The 22,495-nt window shown below is 38.0% G+C and overlaps 2 protein-coding genes across 2 annotated transcripts; both read right to left on the reverse strand.

Annotated features, from left to right (window-relative positions):
• Positions 1-10: 10 nt before the first annotated feature.
• Positions 11-12,353, reverse strand: idh2 (isocitrate dehydrogenase (NADP(+)) 2). Its single transcript, XM_056255792.1, has 11 exons — positions 12,162-12,353; positions 5,548-5,639; positions 4,558-4,723; positions 4,043-4,203; positions 3,787-3,930; positions 2,505-2,641; positions 2,166-2,317; positions 1,782-1,894; positions 778-875; positions 546-638; positions 11-392 (listed from the first exon to the last, which is right to left on the reverse strand). The coding sequence occupies exons 1-11, from the start codon at positions 12,271-12,273 to the stop codon at positions 308-310; spliced, it is 1,353 nt and encodes a 450-aa protein (XP_056111767.1). The 5' UTR covers positions 12,274-12,353; the 3' UTR covers positions 11-307.
• A 4,715-nt stretch (positions 12,354-17,068) lies between these two features.
• On the reverse strand, positions 17,069-20,443 carry ankrd34c (ankyrin repeat domain 34C). Its single transcript, XM_056255800.1, has 2 exons — positions 20,137-20,443; positions 17,069-18,967 (listed from the first exon to the last, which is right to left on the reverse strand). The coding sequence occupies exon 2, from the start codon at positions 18,934-18,936 to the stop codon at positions 17,341-17,343; it is 1,596 nt and encodes a 531-aa protein (XP_056111775.1). The 5' UTR covers positions 18,937-18,967; positions 20,137-20,443; the 3' UTR covers positions 17,069-17,340.
• Positions 20,444-22,495: the final 2,052 nt, after the last annotated feature.

Below are 22,495 nucleotides of genomic sequence, written 5' to 3' on the forward strand. Positions count from 1 at the left end.
AGAACAGGAATCCAGGTGACGGATTTATTAGACGGATTAATTTTTCATGTGGCTCTTGATCTTTCTTTTTCTCCTGTGGTATTATACAGCATCAGACATACAGTACTTCATCTTAAAAAAATAGACCCCTGGAGGTGCAGGAAGAGATGGGATCACCCATCAGCAGGATTCACTAACAAAACAGCTAGGAACATCACTATGTTTTTATTACCCCTCCCTTCATACATTATGTGGTATTCATCATGACCTTTAAGTTAAAAATGAGGTACAAAAAGACACTCTCCACGTGTCCGGACCCCGTTGTCCTTCATTTGCCCAGTGCCTTGTCTAGGTTTGTCTTGATGGCATCCAAGAAGTCTGTGGTGTTGACGTAATGCTCGTTCAGCTTACAGCTGCGGTCACAGAAAGACAAATGTTAATAACATCAGAGACATTAGCTAGAGCACACATAATAATTGATGTCAGCAGTTTTATCATTAGGGCTAGTCACTCAATGGAGGTTAAAGGCATTACACTTTGATCATTTTTTATATGCTCTGACTTACTTGGCAAGACCGTGAATGCAGCCAGCCAGATCCTTGGTCATCACGCCGCTCTCCACAGTCTCCACGCACACCCGTTCTAGAGTCTGAGAGAACCTGCACAGAAACAGGAAAACGATGAACACTTCCACTTTCGATTAAACACTAGCAATATGACTGGAAGATAAAACTCCCCTTACGACCACGCTATCCTAATCATCCAGTACAGACGACTGACAGTAACAAATGAGCTTACTTGATCAGGTCTGGGTTTCCATCGAGTTTGCCACGGTGCTCCAGTCCTCTGGTCCAGGCAAAGATGCTGGCAATGGGGTTAGTGCTAGTTGGCCTACCCTGTGTAAAAAAAAAACCTCAATATTATGATACATTCTTATAATTCTTGGGAGTAAATTCAAGGTTCTACATTGTAAGCTATTCACATGCAATTGCATAGTAAAAATGGTAGTTGTGAATATAATGAATATATGGGTGCAACCCATTTGCAGCATACATAAAGCATTTTATGTGTGCCTCCTAGAAGATCATACAATAATTACAATTAAGAATTGTTGCATTTATTTGATCAAATAGAAACAGTTGTTTTAAGTTGTAATTTTTCACAAGAATACGGTTTTCTATTTGAATATGTGTAATTAATTATTGTGATGCAAAGCTGAATTCACAGCATTAAGTTTTTTGAACAATGTCACTTATAAGCAATTTAATGCATCCTTCAGTTCAAATGCTAATATTGAAGGATGTTGTTTTTTCCTCTCACCACAAGATGGCAGAAGGCATCTAAATTCAGTTGTGGAACATCCAGGTTACTTTTAGTTGTTTTTTTCTATAACCCTTATTGGTTACACTTTATTTTGATGGTCCACTTTAGAAATTCTACTAACTAGAAGTAACTTTGCAACTACATGTCTACTAAAGTACAAGTAGACTGTTAGCCGACTTGTGTTTTAGGGTTTGGTTTAGTAGAATAAGTTGATGTATTTGCAAAATTATTTATAGTTAGAATGTCTGTTGGGGGAGCATCAAAATAACGTGTTATCAGATATTAAGCAGACAGCCGTCTAATACTCGAATAACTGGTAGTTGACATGTAGTTGCAAAGTGACAGTAGAATGTCTAAAGTGGACCATTGATAAAGTGCATTTTATTCAACACAACTACTCTGAATTTCCGGTATCAAACCTATATTTGTATGCAGGATGAGATGCGTAGCAAGAAAATAAATCGCTGAAATACACAAACCTTCTGGTGCTCACGGTAATGCCTGGTTACTGTGCCGTGCGCAGCCTCGGCCTCAATGGTCTTTCCATCAGGACACACCAGCACTGAGGTCATCAGCCCCAGAGAGCCGAAGCCTGTAGACAAGATTCAACACTCTTTAATCAGGTAAAAATTATCATCTCAAATATCCTTCATGAGCACTATGTGCCTTTAAAAATTGGTAGCATGATTATAGTCTGAACAAATATGATTATGTAATTTCTAGAGTCTAGAGATTCATGACATGAAAGTCTCTAAGTGCTTAAAAAAATTTTTTTTAAAAAGGATAATTGGATGAACATGGGTGCAATATGATAACACAATAGAAAAGACTGAAATTATTGAATATTTTCCTAGGATTTTTACCCTGAGCAAGGATGTCAGACTGTACATCTCCATCATAGTTCTTGCAGGCCCACACAAAGGCTCCCGATGACTTCAGCACCTGAGCCACCATGTCGTCGATGAGCCTGTGCTCATACCAGATCTTCAGCTTGTCAAACTCTGGCTTGTAGTTTCTGCCCATAGAAAACAAAAAAGACGCTCAAGATTTTCCATTGAAATTACTTTGGAAGAAAAGTATAGTTTCACATGTCACCACTGTGACAGCATCTCAAAGCGCTAATCTCATAATTACACAGCAACACGCGGTGGAAGTGTGTAAATAAAAAGCGTGGCAAAGACACTGATAAATCCTTCTCTCACTTGACAAAAATTTCCTCGAAAATGTCCTTGAATCTGCCGTCGTAAGCCTTCAGGATTGTGTTCTTAGTGCTCATGTAGAGAGGCCATTTCTTCTGGATGGCGTACTGGAAGCAGCTGTGAGCGAAGCCAGTGATAGACTGTTAGAAAGGGACGAAAGACAGAATGTCACACAAGTGTTCCACTTTCACAATGGAGATTCAGCTAGGGTTCAGAAATGCTGTCTGTGTAGTTCCTTCCAATTGGTGAAAAAAAAAGTCAAAAAAATTCTACCACTTCAAATGTGAAGTGGAAATGGTGTAAAAAAAAAATCAATTTCAGCACCATCAATTGGTGGCCTAGAATGAACAGACACTTCATTCAATCTTTTTTGAGGGGAAAAAGAGCCCACCACCTGCAGGCAGACACCTCTTCTGTTGTAAACCCAAACAGACCATTCCCCTGACTACAAACAAAGACTTCAGGACAACAGGGTTCACTGCAGGAACATGGGCTGAAGGAGGTCATCTATAATCTACAGTAGACCTCATTCATTCCTCAGGAGGTGTAAGTGCAGAACATAACAGGATTTGAGTCAAAAGGCCTTAATTATACAAACTCAGAATACACGAGACAGCCTAAAAATGTCTCTAATTCAAGGTGTTATTTTTACACCTTCAAGATAGATCTTCAGAGTACAAGCTCATTATCAAAGATATTTTTCAATTTCATACATCCGTTTGCCAATTTTTTTTTTCAGTGGAAAATAGGAAGGTCCCTGCAGATATGCTGTTTTGAGGTCACATTTGGATTATTTGATAAAAAAAAGTTCTGTTTTAATGTTTTACAATGTAATTTATTCATGTGATGTCATTTTCAGCCTCATTACTCCAGTCTTCAGTGTCACATGATCCTTCAGAAATCATTCTAATATTCTGATTTGCTGCTCAGAGACATTCTTATTATCAATGTTTACAACAGTTGCACTTTTTAATATATTGTGGAATATATTAAAGGAATCTTTTATGAATATAAAGCTCAAAAACAGCAGCATTTATTTGAAATAGAAATGTTTTGTGGCATTATAAATGTCTTTACTGTCTGGAATTGTAGATACATTTATGTTATATTTTATTACAGGGAAGGACCATTTAAAAGTTCCAGGTTTACCATATCTATTACATTTGGGGGGGGGGGGGGGGGGGGGGGGTTTCTCTTTTCACAGATCGTTAATGATATCTTGATGATATCTTAATGATATCTCACTCAGTGTTTAAAAATGCATTATATGCATATGCTCACTGACCTCGTCAGTGTTGTACATGCCCATTCCACAGCCACCACCAGGGAAATCGAACACCTCCCACTCCTTGGATTTGCTTCCATCGGCTGGAGAGAAGATCATTTTGAATTTACCTGGTTGGCTCACAACAAAGTCTGTTGCTTTGTACTGTAAAAGTAAACAGAGAACTGCAGGTCAGCAGGAATAAGAACACATTGGAAAAAAAAACCTGTATATATATAATATAAACAAAACAAAAAAAAACATCCAAAAAGCAGACCTGGTCACCGAAAGCGTGTCTGCCAATGGTGATGGCCTGTGTCCAGCCAGGAACAAGTCTGGGAATGTTCTTGCAGATGATTGGCTCACGGAAGACAGTGCCGCCCAGAATGTTTCTGATGGTTCCGTTGGGACTCTTCCACATTTTCTTCAGTTTGAACTCTGTCAAGTGTTATTGACGACAAAGATTTACATTATGCACTTTTTGTAGAAATATTAATATGGCATGGCTATTTTAGCAAAAGCAGTTGTAGAAATTAGAAGATGACCATTATGGATTTTTATTATGGTTATCTAGAATGCAAGATAATAAAATCTGATGATACAAATAGAGATTTCAAAATAATAAGATTTTATAGATTTTCAAATTGATACAAACTACAACTGTTAATTCAACATTGTTATTTAACTGATATTTCAAAATGGCCAAACTGAACAGCATGGCTGATATATCGCCAAGTCATTACAACAAATAATATAATCAAAAAGAGGAAGTGTTTCTGAGATGTGCCGTACCTTCGACCCTAGCTTCGTCGGGTGTAATGGTGGCGCATTTCACAGCAACATGGTATTTCTGGGTAGCTAAAGCAGAGTCGATTGTGACTTGGTCATCAGTCTGGTCACGGTATGGAAGACCCAGGTCATAGTACTTCAGCTCCACATCCACATTGCTCAGAATGAGCTGGACACAATGGTTTCATGTTAAAGGTGTAAACAGTGTCATTCTCATAAAAACACAGATTAAATCATTGCTGTAAATCAAGTAATTTGCCAATTACTACACATTTCTTTTTAGTCTCAAAGGGTAATGTAGTTTTTCTGATGTTTATCCGATCTTAATATTGAAATTTGACGTTGCAGAAATTTCACACTTCACTTTTTAATTATGTCACATGTGAACGTTTACATTCTAATTGAACCTAAACAGAGAAGTTATAATAATCTTTGGATTAATGGCCTTGTTTTGCTGGCTATAAATAATGAGCCCATTCTGATTCTCCACATAATTGGCAGAATAATTTCAGCGTGTGGAACGTCAGCACCACCATCTGCCGTTTCTCTCGTGGAGGCAGACGGCCAGTCAGTAAGGATGACCTCAACACTGGCCCTGCCCGCTGCGTGATGCGGCTGTAATCTCCCGGTCACTCTCCCAGTAAGCCTATCACGCTGTCTTTTTAAAAAAAAAAGGAGATCTGCATAACACGCCAATCACTCCTCCACTCTCTCCTAGTCTATTTAATTCTCCCAAGAGACGCCGTCACATTCCCTTTCCAATTTCCGTCTCCTTTTGTCTTTCTACTCTTGTCTAACCCAATTTTCATTCTGTCTGTGTCTGTCTAGGCATCTCACTCTCCTGTTTCTCTCTTTCCTTTGCCCTCTACATCTTTCCCTCCCGTATTTTGTTTCTCTCTCGATGTGTGTGTGTGTGTGTGTCACAGATTAAAAAATAGACCAGACAGACACCGCCCCCTCATTCTCTCACTCACACGCTTGCCGTTTAAGCACCTTTTCTTTGATGAACTCCCAGATGATCCTGGTCATCTCATCTCCATCCATCTCCACCACCGGCTGTGCCACCTTGATACGTTTATCGGCATCTGTCAAATAAAACCAAAAACAATCTTTATGAGTCTTGTTCTTTCAGGACTGAATAAGGGATTGTTTCTTCCCATGAGACACCTGGAAATTAGAGTTTCCTCAAGGAGGAGGATAATAAAGACTTAATAAAAACACAAAGCTTCATTCACTTTGCCACCGCATGTCTCCAGTCACTGTACTGGTTAGACGCTAGTAGGCGTTACAAATTCTGGTTGCCCAAGAAACAGTTATGAACGTCATACCACTAAAAATGTATTTTCATGTTGACAGTGGACCAGCTTTTATACTGCTAAATAGGAGTATTCTGGAGGGAAAAGGCTTGTATAAAAATAACCCCCATGCGTAATTCATCATCACAGACAAACAAAAGCCAACACCTGCTCTATGCCACTGCAGCCATCTATCTGCACAGAGCATGCAAATGCTGGGCTATCTGGGTCTACTACACACACTCCAATTCTCATGTAAAAATAAGGATATGCATTGCACGCATCATCATTTTAACATTGTTCCTGTACATGATCAATGACATAATATAAAACAGTGATATTACAGTGCAAATGAGACTACGATACACAGCTGCTCCCTAATCTAAACCAATTTTGTAATTTGAGGGTATTCTTAAGATAGAGACACTAGCGTTCAAAAGTTATGTCAGTAAGATTATTTATTTTATTCAGCAAGGTTGCATTAAATTGACGAAAAGTGACAGTAAACACTTAAACATTGACAAACATTTTATATTTTAAAGCAAAGCCCTTTTGAACTTTCCATTCATTTCCATCCAAGAATCCTAAAAATAAATATCACCGTTTCCACAAAAACTATTGAGCAGCACAACTGTCTTCAGCATTGATAATAACAATAAATGTTGCTTGAGCACCAAATCAGCATATTAGACTGATTTCTGAAGGATCATAAAGGCTGGAGTAATGGCTGCTAAAAATGCGCTTTACCTTCACAGTTTAAAATAGAAAAGAATTATTGTAATGTAAATTTTAATACTATTTCTAAATATTACTGTTACTGTATTTTTGACCAAATAAATGCAGCCTTGGTGAGAATAAGACATTTCTTTTAAATGGGTGGTTGATTACGATTTCACTTTTCTAACTTTAGTTAGTGTGTAATGTTGCTGTTTGAGCATAAACATCATCTGCAAAGTTACAACGCTCAAAATTCAAAGCAAAGGGAGATATTTGCTTTTACAGAAATGGCTTTTTAAGGACTACAACAAACGGCTGGTAGGGACTACACGACATTCCTCCCGGGTTAGTGACATCACCAACCCTAAAATTTACATTAACCCCGCCCCCTGAACACAATTTATAGATCATCAAGACAGAATATGCTAATCAATGACTAGAAGATCACTACACATCAGCTGCATAAATTCATCAACTAACCATTCAGAAATGTCCTACGTTCTACATGTTGTCACTTCTTCTTGAGTCTCTCCATCATCTGACTCCGGTTTGAACATAAAAGGCTAAAGGTTTTTGACATTTTCAGTGCATGTCTGTGTGAGGTAAAAGGACACAAGCTGTTGAAGCTCCGCCCTCTGTGCCGGGAGCAGCAGCTCATTTGCATTTAAAGGGACAGACACAAAAACGATGCGTTTTTGCTCACCCTCAAAAAGTGACAACTTTAACATCTATATAAAAATATCTGTGGGGTATTTTGAGCTAAAACTTCACATACACACTTCTGGGGACATCAAAGACATATTTTACATCTTGTGAAAAGGGCATTGTAACACCCCTTTAAAAGCATTAAAAAATATTTTACCAACTCAAAACTTTTCAATGACAGTGTAAACAAGAAAAAAAGCAACCTACTGTTGAATGTAACATGATGGGCTTGATATTTAGATGCAACAGTTTGCACTTTGGTTTCATTACTTCCTTCTACAGCGTGACAGTACCACTGTATAACATCTCAACTTACCAAAAAAATAAAGGCATTGGCACATGGTTACTTCACACATTCAATGCCCTCTAAAGGTTTGGAAACGCCCTAGGCAAAGTGGGGTTTAGATAATATCAGCATAAACTCACATTATTTCGTAACAAACCCATTGAAGTATTTTGTAATTATCATTTAAGAACAGCAATAATAATTTTTTAATCTTGATTACACAATAATGGCAATATAAGTGACAGCCAGCCAGGAGTGCCCCTTTTGGCAGCTGTTATGCCCGATTACTCGATTAAACTGGCCCAGGTTTCATTTTTAAAGATTACTGGGTCAATGTGCTAACTGGCTGATTGCCAATTAAGGTTAATAGACATTAAACAACAGACAACAGACAAATTAGAACACAGTTTAGACATGCTTTAAATCGTTTTTTAGTTCTGAATTAGTGTTTTTATTTTATTTTATTTTATTAATTTAATAAAATGTTTTATTATAGTCTGTTTTGTCGTCCACAGTCATTACAAATTGATAAGGATTTTTGCTGTTATTGTTCAACCCCACTTTGCCTAGGGTGTAACTTCGAGGCGAGGGAGTTATAAACCAAAAATTTACTGTAAAATGTGCTATAAAATTACTCATACCATTCACTTCCACAAGGACCAATTTGCAGTAATTTCATGAACTTATTGAACTCATGAACTTGTGTTCCAAACACCTTTTCAGGCCACTGCTTCCTACTAAAGCGAGCAAGTAGAGATGTGTTTCTCTCTCTCTCTCTCAGAGGAAGGAGGGGGAGCCATGGAGGGAATCAAGTGACTTTGTTCCACCTGCCAAGTTCCTGCTCCTGCTACAGAACCACTCCATCTAGAGTCTGCAAAGCCGTCAAAATCAGTAAAAGAGTTCATAAAAGATAAAATGCCATCATTAAAGCTTGGCATGATGACTTTTATAAGCACTGTGGGTAACATATTTACTACATTCCACTGATGTAACACTCTATAAACTACATCTTCAATATATTTCAGTAGCCATCAAGTCAAGGTTCAGACCCTGTGAATATTTTAATTGCAGAATTACATATAAAGTCACAGTCTACAGTTTAAAGTTGTCACACTTTCTAAAATATTTTAATGCAACAACTCAAAAGTCTAATATAAAGGATGAATGGGGATCATTTCTTCGGTCAGAGTCAGACCATTTCATTTCTGCAAATTCAAGATATCTCAGGTCAAAACAACACCACCAAGCTAAAGAAGGGGCAGAAAAAATCTTTCAGATAGAGTTACCGGCCGCTCAGCACAGCTGTGTCAACCAAAACTGCATCATGGGTAAGGCCTTTCGCTTGCAACCTGCCTGTGTTTGTGATCAGAAATTACATAAACAGGGAATCCTAGGGAAAAGAATCCTCTCACTAGCCACGAGCACATGCTAAAGCGGGAGGAGGAGTATATGGGCAGGATTATATAAGCATGCTTCAACACTGTTCCTAACAACAGTGCAGCCATCTGCACAAAGCATGAATCCTCCCATTAATGATACATTTATGCTGAGCTGAGGTTTGAGCTAATGTTCCACGATGGATTGCAGAAACACTCATCTTTCCATCCTTTAAGAAACAGAATCTGAAAAAAGATCACAATGTCAAGCAAGGACTTGTGGTCTACAAACAAATCCCCTTTTAAAACAATTTTGCTTTTTACTTTACTCTCTATAGACATTTGTTCAATTTTGCTTTTTACTTTAAGAAGGTTTTTTTTCTTTTTTAAATTGTACATGATCCAACAACATGCAGTAAGTATGATATGGCACACTGCCACTTTCCTCCTACACTATTGCACAATACTCATTTCCAGTTGGTGCCATGTCAGCTATTCTAAACAATTTTAAACAAATAGTAGGTTCTACACAACTATTTCCTTCTAAACTCTTATTTGAGAGCAACAATGCACTAAAGTACACTATATAACTTGTTTTGTCCAAAATTAACAAAATTCAACACATGAATCCTTCTTCCAAAACGTTTTTTTTTGTTGTCTTACCCCGATTCACTATGGCAAACCTATTATAAGTGTTATTTTTTTAGACCTGATGGAATGTTTTTTTTTTTAGGGAAATTGCGTACATGCGTCACTGGCCATGCGTGTCTCGTCATAGCCGTAAATAAAGAAAAGTTGCTCCGGTTACTTTGACGCGTGTGTGTCTGGTGTGGGAGTGGAATAGTTAGTTATCACAACGAGCGAGAAAGTGAAATCGAAAGTGACTTATTAGCCATTCAGTAACATTTGGCATGACTTTTTTAATCTTATTTATCCTTTACATTGCTATATTTATATAATTGACCTTTAAAAATTGCAAGGTATATTGCATTTCCATGTAAACTGTCAAATGTCAAAGGAACATTAAATAAATATTTTACCCCAAAATTTTCAATTTACAAACTCAAGTCATTCCAAATTCAGGGAGAATAAAATGAAAGAATTTGTGTAAAATATTCTTTTAAACTTATAACTATGAAAGGAAAGGCGGCGCCATATCAACCCACGTGTATCTAAGCTTCTACACAAAGCATGTGGTCAGAATATCAAATAGCAAGCAATCATTCTCACATGGTCCTTTGATTTTCAGTTATCAATGACATTTGCAAACAGTGTACACTTGTGCTCCACACTTCAAGGTCAATATAAAAATAAAAAAAACATGAGGTGAGCATGTTCACATGGAATCCTCACAAACCATTTGAGCAAATGTTCTTATACTCTACCCTACTGACAACATTCAAAACCAGCTCAAAAGTGACCCAGAAAGAAAGATGCGGCACCAGGAGACACTTAAAATAAATTAGTGAAAAAACTAACCAACTGGGTTGGCAACAGCAGCTCAGATGCTTCTCGAAATAGTGGAAGATAACGCAATTTTCTTAATCCACCGAATACAATCATAAAAAAAAAGGAAATTACATATATATTCTGGAAATTATACATAAGGAAATTATATACTCAGGATGGAATAAATATAAAAACATTTATATTTAAGTTTAGAAAAATATTTCTAGATGAATATTGTGGCCTTCTCATCTCTAATTACAACCCATAACACCTCTTGGCGAATGTCAAATCCAACCTTGTGACTTTAATGAGAGAGAACATGCGAGTTTGCTTGGCATTATGCCTGAATTTATGTCATTAAAGTCAATCTGAAATGCAAGATGACTTCTTGATACAAGAACGCTATGCAGTGGATTAACTGTGGCCGACACTTCACCTATATTAAAAGCTCACAGAAACACCTGGTCCCATAATAATCCAAATCCGACTTAGGGAACGAGACATACCAACACAACCGTTCAGTGCAAAAGCATCTTCTAATAAACTTGGCAATACAAAAGTTTTAATGTGGCACACCTCAAGTGCCAAGGGTTGGTCCTATCATTTACACATTTAATCATTCGGATGTGATATAGGAGCACTACTGCTAATTAGGACTAACCCATTCAGAGTAAAGTGTAAAGGTGACCTGGAGGGCATGTGTGTACAAGTAAACCTCCAACATTTGAACAATCCTGCATGACAGCTGACTACCTACCACAGAGGGACAGATAGTGTCAGGACCAGTTGGGACATTACACCAAATCAGGGTTCTGTCCTTCAGTTGTCCCATGTTTATAACTTAAGAAACAACCTGAGATGCATGTTTCACAAGATAACGCGCAATCTATCCGTATGTCCAAACGTTAGCTCAGATGCTGTAAACAGGACATTTAACAGTTAGATCAATGCAGCCTCCATATCAAATAGGGTATATAAAACAAAGGACAACATAATGATGTAATAGTTAAATATAACGTGTCTTAATTAAGATAACGTGCATGTCGGTCATTTACAACTTCACTTGATGGTCAGCACTCAATAGTAACATACGACGTAACGTTACTGACCACCAGGCCGACTGACCTTGAAATGATTCACACTGCATCACATGCAAAACACTGACAAAACCATAAACACTCGTATAACCGGTAACGTTAACCGGATTATCATGCATCAAAGTTGTTCGATTAAATGTTATATCATTTACAGCAGTATTTTAGGCGCGAATGGTTTCATAAGTCATCCCGCTGCCTGTGTGTGCAAACCTTATGGACCATAAAAAAACAAACAGTTTTTCTTACAACGTCGTCAAATTGTTCAACAACGCAATGGTGTAATTAAAACTGGATTAGAATGTCAGAAACGGTGTCTTAACCACAATGAATTAATAGAAACTAAACTATCGTATTATGTTCCTTTTCTTTAAAAGGCATCCAACAAGCTAACAAAGGAGCGCGAGCACACGGCGCGCGACTCCCGCTGCACGTACAACGTCACCGCGAAAATAACGTTCCGCTTGAAGCCGCGAAGAGAATCTGTGCAAACCGGCAGATTGAAAGAAATACGACTTTCCGAAACCGGCGTCTTCAGATACAAACATGAGGTGTGTGACAGGGGTGTAAGGATATTTAATTTTAAAAGCCCATCGTGTCAGATAAGCATTAACCGGTGTTAAAGCGCCGGTTAATGCGGCTTTACGGACATATCTACATACAAATTTGAAAGTGGAAAACTCACAGTTCCTCTGTTGCAAACTCTGGCAAGAAGCTGGAGCAAGAACGGCGGGGTTTTTTGATAGAGTGGCGGCGGACCTAGTGAGAGAGCTGAGGACCTTCAGGTAACCTGCCATGTTTTTTTTTTTTCCTAGCCGAAAACACTAGAGGTTGCTACCCGACTTAACTCCGGTCGAAGGAAGGGTCGAATGAATCGGAGCAAACGGGAATAAAACGCAGCTCTTCTCCGCCTCCGTGTCAGGGCCTACGTCACAATTACATGAGGTCAGGACTAAAAATCATCGAAGGGGTGAATGGCCAATCATATTTGAATACGCAACACATCGATGTTCCACCTGGTGACTTTTGATAACGCTCAGTTTGCACGTTGCCTTTCGTTTTCAGTTAACCCTTCACAGGCATCTGCAGTTATTTCCGATTGTGCACTCTTGTGGAATGTGCTCATTTGCATTGATCTTATTTACAAAAATAAATATACTTTCGTTTTTAGAAGTATTTTCAGTGAATCTCCAAACACATTTGCGTTGTTTTTATTCCTGTTATTTGGCATAAGTAACAGACTGTCTTACGACACAGGCAGATAACCTCTTCACATTCCGTTGTCTGGTTGCTGAGCAGCTCCGCTAATTTTAGCTGGGTTGTGTTACTTACCATACTGGGTGAAAGAATGGGAGGTGCGCAGTCTGATTGTGCGCATGCGTCGTAGAGCTGCTGCAGGTCATTTCAAGGTGCTAAAAAGTGTCTGAGTAGTTGAAGGCAGAGTTGAAAGCTGAGTTAAATGCACATTTTATGTTCTGCCTCACAAAATTCACAACATAAAATTGGTAACTTTAGGTTTTGTTAATTTTTTTTGGTAGTTTTGGAGTTAATTTATGCATACAATAAAAATATTTAGGTTTCCTCAACTATGAGTTCAAATGTCCCAGCTTTGGCAATCTAGGCCAGTTCAAATTTAAATTCCTCAAATGCTTCACGTGATTTTGATAAGAAAACTGATTGAGTAATGTCACTAGCTTTTCCTGTTTATGTATTGTAAACTAAAAAAAAATTGTTGCCCTCCAAATAGACAATACATTTTAGTAGAGACAATAGAGACAAGGAAATACAAAAAGTTCGCTGGCCCGCACACTGAATCAGACTGAGGAAGTCTAGCAAAAAAAAAAAAAAAAAAAAAATGTAGGCTCTTTCATAAGTTGCATCGTGCAAAGTGCCTGTGAATTAAAAACAGGTAGACACAATGTTGCTATCTTCACTGCTGTATTTATGTCTGTATTGTTGTCATGTAAGGCTAGGCTGTCATTCTGAAATTCAACATGCAAATATTGCTCCTCTGAACTACATGTCAATATGACCTCTGTTATCATTCAGAAGTCTGAAACGTGTAGTTCAGTCAACATGTTTACCCTACAGTGTTTGTCTGCTTACAGTAGTCAACTCTGCATAGGTCAAAGACATACAATCATTCACAGCTGGATCTGGTTCACTACAACTAAATTACTGCTGTGTACTTATAATGTACAACAGAGCAGTGTCAGTGTGGGACTGATGAGGACATTCTGTCATGTGGTTATAATGACAGTGAGTTTAGGGTAGAAATAACGGAATGTACTAATAGTCTTTAACAAAAAAAATATTTAATAGTAATAATAATACACTTCTTTTGTATTAAATTGTTTTGTATGTACATACATTTTTATTTATCCTTTTCCACTTACATTTACAATGAAATCAAGCCTTGCCTTATACATTTATTGCCTTTAAATAAAAAAATCGTTATTATTATTATTATTAATAATAATAATAAAATAATAGTTATTGTTAGGGTTGGGTATCGGTTAAATTTGAACTATTCTGATTTCAATTTTGCTTATTATTATTAAAGCATTTTTATAGTGCCACCTGGTGGAGGTAAAGACTATAATTTTAGTAAATAATTAGTACAATATAATATTTAAATTAGCCTAGTTTTTCACCTAGTTCAGAGAGGATTCAAATTAAAACTTAGTTAGTTAGTTAGTTAGTTAGTTAGTTAGTTAGTTAGTTAGTTAGTTAGTTAGTTAGTTAGTTAGTTAAAATAGATAGTCTAGCAAAAAGTAATATTATGACTAATATTGTTGTGAGTTATAAGTTATTATAAAAAGAACTAATGCAAAATGTGTGTCACATTTAGATCATAATATAATCATATTCCATTTAATTCATTCTATTTGTTGTCCACTCATCTAGAGAGGAAAGATGCTATACTATATGTCCACCAGAGGTCAGTGATAAATCATTCTTGCACTTTAGTGAAGGCTGATGCAGTTTTCTGGTTGAGTTTTGACACCTACAGTGATTATTTTTAGTTCACTTGAAGTATGTTGTTACACAAAATGTTTATACTTTTAACATTGCAAGCTATCTGTAACCAATTGTTTGTATTGAGTGAAGTCATTTATCATACATAAACATCCCTGGTTGAAAACATCACAGTTTGGATATATAATTAAATAACAGTTTTTAAGTTATTTTACAATAACCTATTTATGCAATAACTGCTTTAGGAGACTACTATGAACAACCATGGAAGCAGCTTATTCAACAAGTTTAGTCCTACGGTATGGTAAAGCTAATACCATAGGATATCCAGGGACTTTCACACACAACAGTCAAAGTAAACCGAGTTCACAGAGAATTTTACGAAAAACAAGCAAAATTGTGTGAGTGAGTGACAGTTCTGTCGGTCAACATGCCTTAACCATGCTGGTTCAAGCTGACAGACAACAGATATTTTATTTTTCAACATTACACCTATTCTGTCTTTACCGTGTACATCATGGTATCATCTGTTCACAATTGAACAAAATAAATACGTCTAGCCTAAACTAAACCTTTGGAAGAGGATCCCCTATAATCCCTTAATGTACTTTATTAAGATTCCTGACGAGTTTACAATCTACAGTGGATTAGATCTGGAAAAAGAAACTGGTCTACTATAGGTCAGGGGTCAGGATCACCTGAGATGTCTGCGTTGTTACTCCTTTGAGATTTACAATCAATTTAAACCTTTTTGTTGACCACAGTGACCACAGTCAGGAGACTATGGGAATCTGAATGCTGCAATGATGGGTCTGCCCTGATCAACATAACAGGTGCTCTTACAGTCATTTGAAGTTTCAGACTTTGAGATTAGAATGACTAGAACGTTTGTACAGATTCATACAGACATTTATTCAAAATATACAAGATACTACATACAAAAATACTATGCATCAAACAATGTAAACATGAGCGCAACCAATATGCCTCACAGTTATAATAGAAGACAGTTGTGATAAAACCTTTTCACATGGTCTCATTTGGGCTTTATTAGTAATTAAAATTTTACTCTTATATGTTCAGTTCAGGGCCAGCAGTTATGAATTATAATTATTATTGACCCATATGTATTTTTATGTCATACACATATTTCATAATCACAGACCAAAAGCCTGAATGCATCTGTTTGTTGATTGCTTGTGCTTTATGTCTTAACCCAGGGACAATTAGTGAGGAGTTAGCCAGCTAACCCTAGTACTACCGAACATATATTATTTGACAGCCTTATGCAGGCTAATAAGTGGCTATTAAACGTTATAGCAGCAATGAATCTGAAGCACTTTACATTTGCACAAAAAGTAACATGGGCACATTAGTTCACTTCTACCACATAACATTGGCTGACAAATGGATAAACCTACGTTTACATTTGTCTGTACAATAGTCATTGGTTTATCACAAGGTATGTTCTGCTACAGATCTAACCTAAATATATTATGATACGCTGTGATCAAAGTATTACCTAGAGATTTCTGTCAATTGTTGTCATATTTATATTTGTCATGTGATTTCTTACTTGCCGCAAACTGGTTCTAATATTGTAATTAAAATTCTGCTCAATATTAAAAGTAATCTGTGATGCAGAACACATTTTACTCTCCTTCAAAGGCACTATACGCTACAAACATTCAATCTTTTGAACTCATCGTGGAGCGAACTGACACTTTATATATATATAAAGACTGCCAACCTAATATGGTTAACTAAGGGCTCTATGACTATATAAATCATCTTTGCGTTAAGGAGTAAGTCATAATTACATTTGCAATGTTGCCTGTATTATTGCAATCAATGTAAGATGTGATCAATTACAAGAGACGGATTTCCCTATTATTAGCTCACAGATGGTCAGTATTTCTTACAGAATCTAGATCATGTAATGAAATACATCTGCACACAGGCATTATCAACATCAACATTATAAAGTTAATATTTTATATGTATAGTGATCAGAGAAAAGTTATCTTGCATCTCTCTCTTGCTACAATTCTCAACTGGCTTTGCTTTTCTTGCAGGACTTCCAGCCTTTTAATAAGGAGCCAATGGAATGCTCTCTTTTAATGGGTATGATCTGGTGACCTCTCTGCTCCATTTTGACTGTCTGGGTTTGCATTCACTCTCCTGTCTGCTTTAATGAATCTCATGGAGAGATGTCTAGACTTTGAAGATATACAGATATTTCTGTCTCTGTTTTTGTTTGCAGCAGAGGATCTGCGCTTAGAACTAGCTGTAGTCAAGCTGTCAAATTCAATCTTCATACGCAAGAGAATAATAGCACACTCTCTCACCTACTCTTTAAGAGGGAAAACACAACCTTTGTTGCGGAATGGAAAATTGCACACTGCTTTGTTGTATTTTTGTATTAAATCCCATTTCCACCAACATATATTTTGAAAAAACAGTTTTCTGGGTGGTAGGAAGCGACAGTATAAGCTTACGCTATAAGGTTACATCATATATAAAATCTAAACTAACCTTTAACAGCTAGGTTGTATCTTTAAATATCTTCACCTTTTATAGACAATAAGCTATTTATGCACCTGCGACATCTGATTTTTTCCCCACTGGTAGGCATTAGATAAATATATTAGTTTTCAGTTGCTTTTTCAAAAATGGTCTTTTTGCTAATTGAAACTAACAAGTAGATTAACCTCTTGATACAATATCCCTTTGCCCTAATTGGCTACATTCAGTGCTAACTACTTTTAAATTCTATTACAGGTACCACCTGTTTTCCACCTGCCTAAGCATCAACATTACCCAAAAACCTCAGACGTATATATTAATAATGATGTTAAAGTTGCTACATCTACATAGACTGAGTTTCATGATTGATGGTTGAGCTCTTCAAAGTTTGAAAGCTGCTTCATCTGTTCCACTTGCATAGAGTGTCTTCTCACAAGCTTCTTTTTCGTCCTGAGGTTTCCTCTCTTTGGTGAGTTGGGTGCTACGGGAGCTATTGGTCTGAAACCTGCTGCAAGTGGGGATGAGGGCTTGCTGCTTGCTCCTATATCTGGAATCGGAGGGTTGGGATTGATGTTTAGTGGGGGCAGGTGACCTGGGCGTGTGTGGGATATATAGTCCAGCAATAGCGTTCCAGAGCCACGCCGCTCCAGTAGGCCAGGTGCTCTGCATCTGGTTGTGCTAGGGGAAGAGGTACTGTGATTGCTGTCCAAGGACTCTCGCGAGCCTGTAAGCATAGCAAGAGGGGATGTATTGAGCTTCCTTCTCTCTAGGGGTGCCTTAGGAGAGTCTAGCATGCTAGAATCTGAGTACAGCTGGGAGTCTGAGTCGTAGTGTTCATTCCCCAGTCGCCTCCGGTGCAGTGTGTCTCTGAGGCTAGCTGGCCCCAAGTTTGCTCCAGAGCCCTCCTGCTCTGTGGGGACAGTGCTACGCCGTGCCAGGGGTTGGTGCTGTGCCAGCGATCTCTCGTAGGAGGCCTTGGAAGATGTCGAAAAGGATGAAGTTGGGGAGATTTTTGTGTTCTGATCTCCCACCATTGGAAACAAGATATCCTTTCCATCCACGCTGTTATGCCGGGACAAAGTGCCTCTTTTAGACAGGCTCAGACCGTTGACACCTGTAACAACATCTTCATCTGAGTTGGCTCTCTTGCTCGCTTCATTTGCTGCCGCCAACATGGAGGGGGCGATCAGACCCCAGGGCTCTGACTGTAGTCGCTTCAGCTGGGGTAGACGAGCCCGCTTGGGGTTCACTTGCTTCTTATTTGGGGAAGTAAGTCCATTGGGAAGTTTAGCTGCTGTGTTTGAGGTTGACTTAAACTTTGTTTGAAAATTGAATACAGTGTCTTTCTCCTCCTCTTTACTGGGAGATGGCAATGTGTGAAGATCTATCTCTGACGGTGAGGCACATGGTGCAGGAGACGTCCTCTCATCCAACTCAGGAGATGGAGGAACATTCAGGTACTGCTTGGTAGTTTTGGTTCCCGACGGCGATTTGTCAGTGGTAATGATGATGACCTCCTTGCCTTTGGCTCTGCAGGCGTCGAGGAGAACTTTTAAGGTTTCTTTATCATCTGCGTTTACAGAATAGACTAAAGCAGAGGATCCATGACGGTCCTCCAGGCTCGGATCAGCCCCGTTAGTCAGTAGAAGAGAGACCACCTCTTGTCCCGCCCTGTGGCTGCATGCATGCATGAGGGCTGTCCTTCCAGCTTTGTCTTGAATATTAGGGTCAGCTTTGTTGTCCAGAAGGTACTTGACAAGCTTAGCCTTGCTGACACTCTGCTGGTCAGAGTGTTTGGACATGCAGGCCACCATGAGTGGTGTCTCTCCCCGATCGTTGCTTTCATTGATGTAGGCTCCACCTTCCAGGAGAAGCCTTGTAAGGCGCAAACGGCGAAGCCATACTGCTTTCAGCAGAGAGTTCCCATCCGTCCTGATCTCCATCACGTCAGCCATCACTCAGACTGGACCCAAATCAGCCTCAGTCCTGCAAGGCAAGAGCAGACTGCTGCTACAGTCAACACGCAGATCCCAGAGACATGTCCATGCAACAAACACTTTACATTTAAGAAATAAGCAAAGGTGTTGTTGATGTGTTGTTGACCCTGCATGAAACCACTTGCCTGTTTGTTTTGAAGAGCCACCAGGTGGCAGCCTGAATGCGCAGGAATGAGTTATTGGAAGAGACGCTGAACTGACATGTGGATCAGGTGCGAATGGAACTTTGGATTTGCGTGAATAATCTGAAATGTGTTTGTTTGTGTTGTGTATCAAAATGTATTTCCTTATGTCAATCCTTAAATTATATCGATAGTGATTGTTCTCTCAATGTATATACATGTTTTATCTGAATGTACTAGTGGATAAAAAATACGGATACAAAATAATGGATAGAAAATCGATTCAGTGACGTTAATGAATAAATGAATTGCGCGTTTTTTTTTCTATTTTTCCTCTATATTTTGTGTGTATGTTTTAGATTTATTTGAAAGACTGCTTTTAAAGCAGTTGCTTTGGCATGAATAGTCGTCCTGAATTGTCTTGTTCCAGTTCTCGACCCACACAATATTAGATCAGTTAGCTTACTTGAAATAATTTGATAACCGTTTAAATTTAAATGGAGTTATTAGAAACCCAAGAAGGGGCTTAATCAGGGTTAGCTGATTGCTTGTGATTTTTAAACACGTAAACTGTATGACGGAATGAAAGAACTGATCATGCGTTTTTGGTTAAGTCTGAATGAATGAAACATGTTTCGTGTCTTATAGAATTTTATTCAGATATCACTGCGATAGCGATTTGCCACTGTCCATGGTCCTGAGAGCATGTGAAAAATAGTAAACATCTGTGATGCGCGCTTGGAAGATAAAACCCGGTCTCGTAATTTTATAAGTTATAATTCTAGATCCAGTTGCATCTACATCTGTATAAATCACAACTTTGGTCAGTCTACTTGCATTTTCTATGATCTCAAATGTATCTGTGTATGTGATTAAGAGTTCCCTAAAATTTTATTTTGTTGAACATTGTAGTATTAGCAAACATATTGCATCATAATCATTAAATGGACAAAATATAGTCAAAATAGTCAACATGTTTAACGCGTTTGTCAGGTAGTTAGACACCCAATTTGATGAAGTTATTAAATTTCCTTACCTGGTTGACGCACAGGTTTACCATTGTAGAATAAGTCCAGGGTATAATGGTCTCCAATATTCTAGAAGCTATGGAGAGGCATAGTTTCTCACCACAGCTCGTGTAGTTATTTAGTTCAGACTCCACAGAACTGTCCTATTTTAGGTTCAGCTCTATCGTGCAGGCACAACGACGCTCCAGCCCCACCGCTTTTGTTACTGAGACGCAAGAGACCAGTCCAATCGCTACATTCCTATTTGCGCACCCAAGGACCACACTAAGACGTTGAGGTTATAAATAACTTCCCCCCTTTCACTTCGTGAATTAAACGTGAATCTGATTGACGTCAGAATCTACTAAAATAAATCGGTTCTGGTGTGAACCTGTGTTGTCATGATGAGCACAAACAAACAAAAACATGGAAAAAAAATCTTTGATTTTGGTACATCGAGATTAAGAATCAAATCAGTAATATCAAAACACCAAATCCAGTATGTAATCTGGTGCAATTTATGCACAACCCGTATTCTTTGAATGCAGTATATATTATAAATATATAATAATATATACAATTATAATAATACTATATAAATTTAGATTTTTATTAGGTATTGTTTATAATAACTAGCACAAAAAACAAATATAACTTAAATAACTTTGTCACAGCACAAATTAAGATGAAGTCACCACAATCTTGTTCATGACACAGACTGACTTGTGTCATGCACAAGAGAAAATAATTATTTGATGTTATGAGCATTTCAATAGTCGCATATATAGCACTGATATAAGCTGATAATAGTGCTCTTGTTCTTTTGATTGGAACAGTTCGAATGCCCATTCTTATGCAAATCTTATCTTAAATTCTTATGCAAGTGGTGACTATCTATCTATCATCTATCTATCTATCTATGACATTATTTTCATTGCTTATTGTCAGAGTTTGCATTGCAATTGAACACCCATAACTTGCAGCCATTTCAGTCATATATAGCATAATAGGGACAGTTCTATTTTTAGGTTGCTATGAGACAGCACAGAATCATATTCTGACTGAGACCAATAGAATTTGTGGTGGTGGTGTGAGCATGAACTCAAAATATTAATAAATATTTAAAAAATAACAAAAATATGAAACTATTATTCCTAGTAATGTTGTGACGCTAAATCGCTTTTATGATAAAACAAATTCTCATAAAAAAAATGGAGGACTTTTGTCTTCGAATGACCCTTGTCTTCCCTTTCCTCATGGTTTTAATATCACACAAGGCCTGTGGTTATTTACTTTCTGATAAACTGCTTGCATGAAGCCCTTTTTCCACTGGAGCAAAACAATGATTCTTGAATGACTTTTCCCACACACTGTCCCCACTTTTATCTGCTGATGATGACACTTCTGATCACTTAGGAGAATATTGTTATTTACCCAGCCATCATGTCTGAGACAGAGGCTAGTTATGAAACTGCAGGGCGCTGCCAATCTCCATGTTTGTGTTCATCCTGCTGGCTTATGGTGTCGTCTGGAGCTTCTCCAACCATATGACCACGCTTCATTTATCTTTACAAAAGTTTCCAGACCACAGAAAGGTGGACAGTAACCGGGGGTTCAATATCTGCTGTCGGGTTAGATCTTCTTGATTTTTTTGTTATGGAAGGAAGGAAAAATATATGCATTTCATATAAAGCACCGCTCATGTGATGAGTGTTGTTAAGCAACAGAACTAAGGGCGGGTGGTGGTGGTGGTGGTGTGGAAAACAGATGCAATAGGATGCCCACTGTTGTCTGTTATCAGTTTATAACATGCTTTATACATTGCGAATATGAAATTGCCTCCTTTGACATGACATTTGTAATGACAACAAATCTGCATTTTGGTGTAAGGGGTATTTTTGTACATGAACTACTTATCTGGCTTACAAAGAGATGTGCCATGCTGTGAATTGGCATTGTTTTATGTGAGCATAGTGTGCTAGTTTGCCTATCACAGTGTGTGTTTTCGAGGCATGACTTCCTCAGGCATGCGCTTTCTGACTGGGGAGCAGAAAGGCTTCTGAGCTCTGTTGATTAGACACGTTCATTAACATGGGAACTACAGGGACGTCAGCACTCTTTCCGCAAGGTTTTTTCTTTTCTTTTCTTTTTTTTTCAGTGCAACGCCGTAGATACAAAATAAATAATGAAAGTGCCCGAGATTCAGCTCTCTCACCCCTGGGAGCTGTTTCCATTTTCAGAAATCTTACATTGCACCTGATGCGCTGCCTCTGTCTAAATATAACCCCCATCACGCTCTCTCTCTCTCTCTCTCTCTCTCTCTCTCTCTCTCTTGCACTCTCCTCTCTCTCTCTCTCCAACTTTCTCACTTTCTCTCACTCTTTATTT

Source organism: Rhinichthys klamathensis, unplaced genomic scaffold (assembly GCF_029890125.1).
Source record: "Rhinichthys klamathensis goyatoka isolate OS25496 unplaced genomic scaffold, OSU_Roscu_1.1 h1tg000005l_1, whole genome shotgun sequence".
NCBI lineage: Eukaryota > Metazoa > Chordata > Actinopteri > Cypriniformes > Leuciscidae > Rhinichthys > Rhinichthys klamathensis.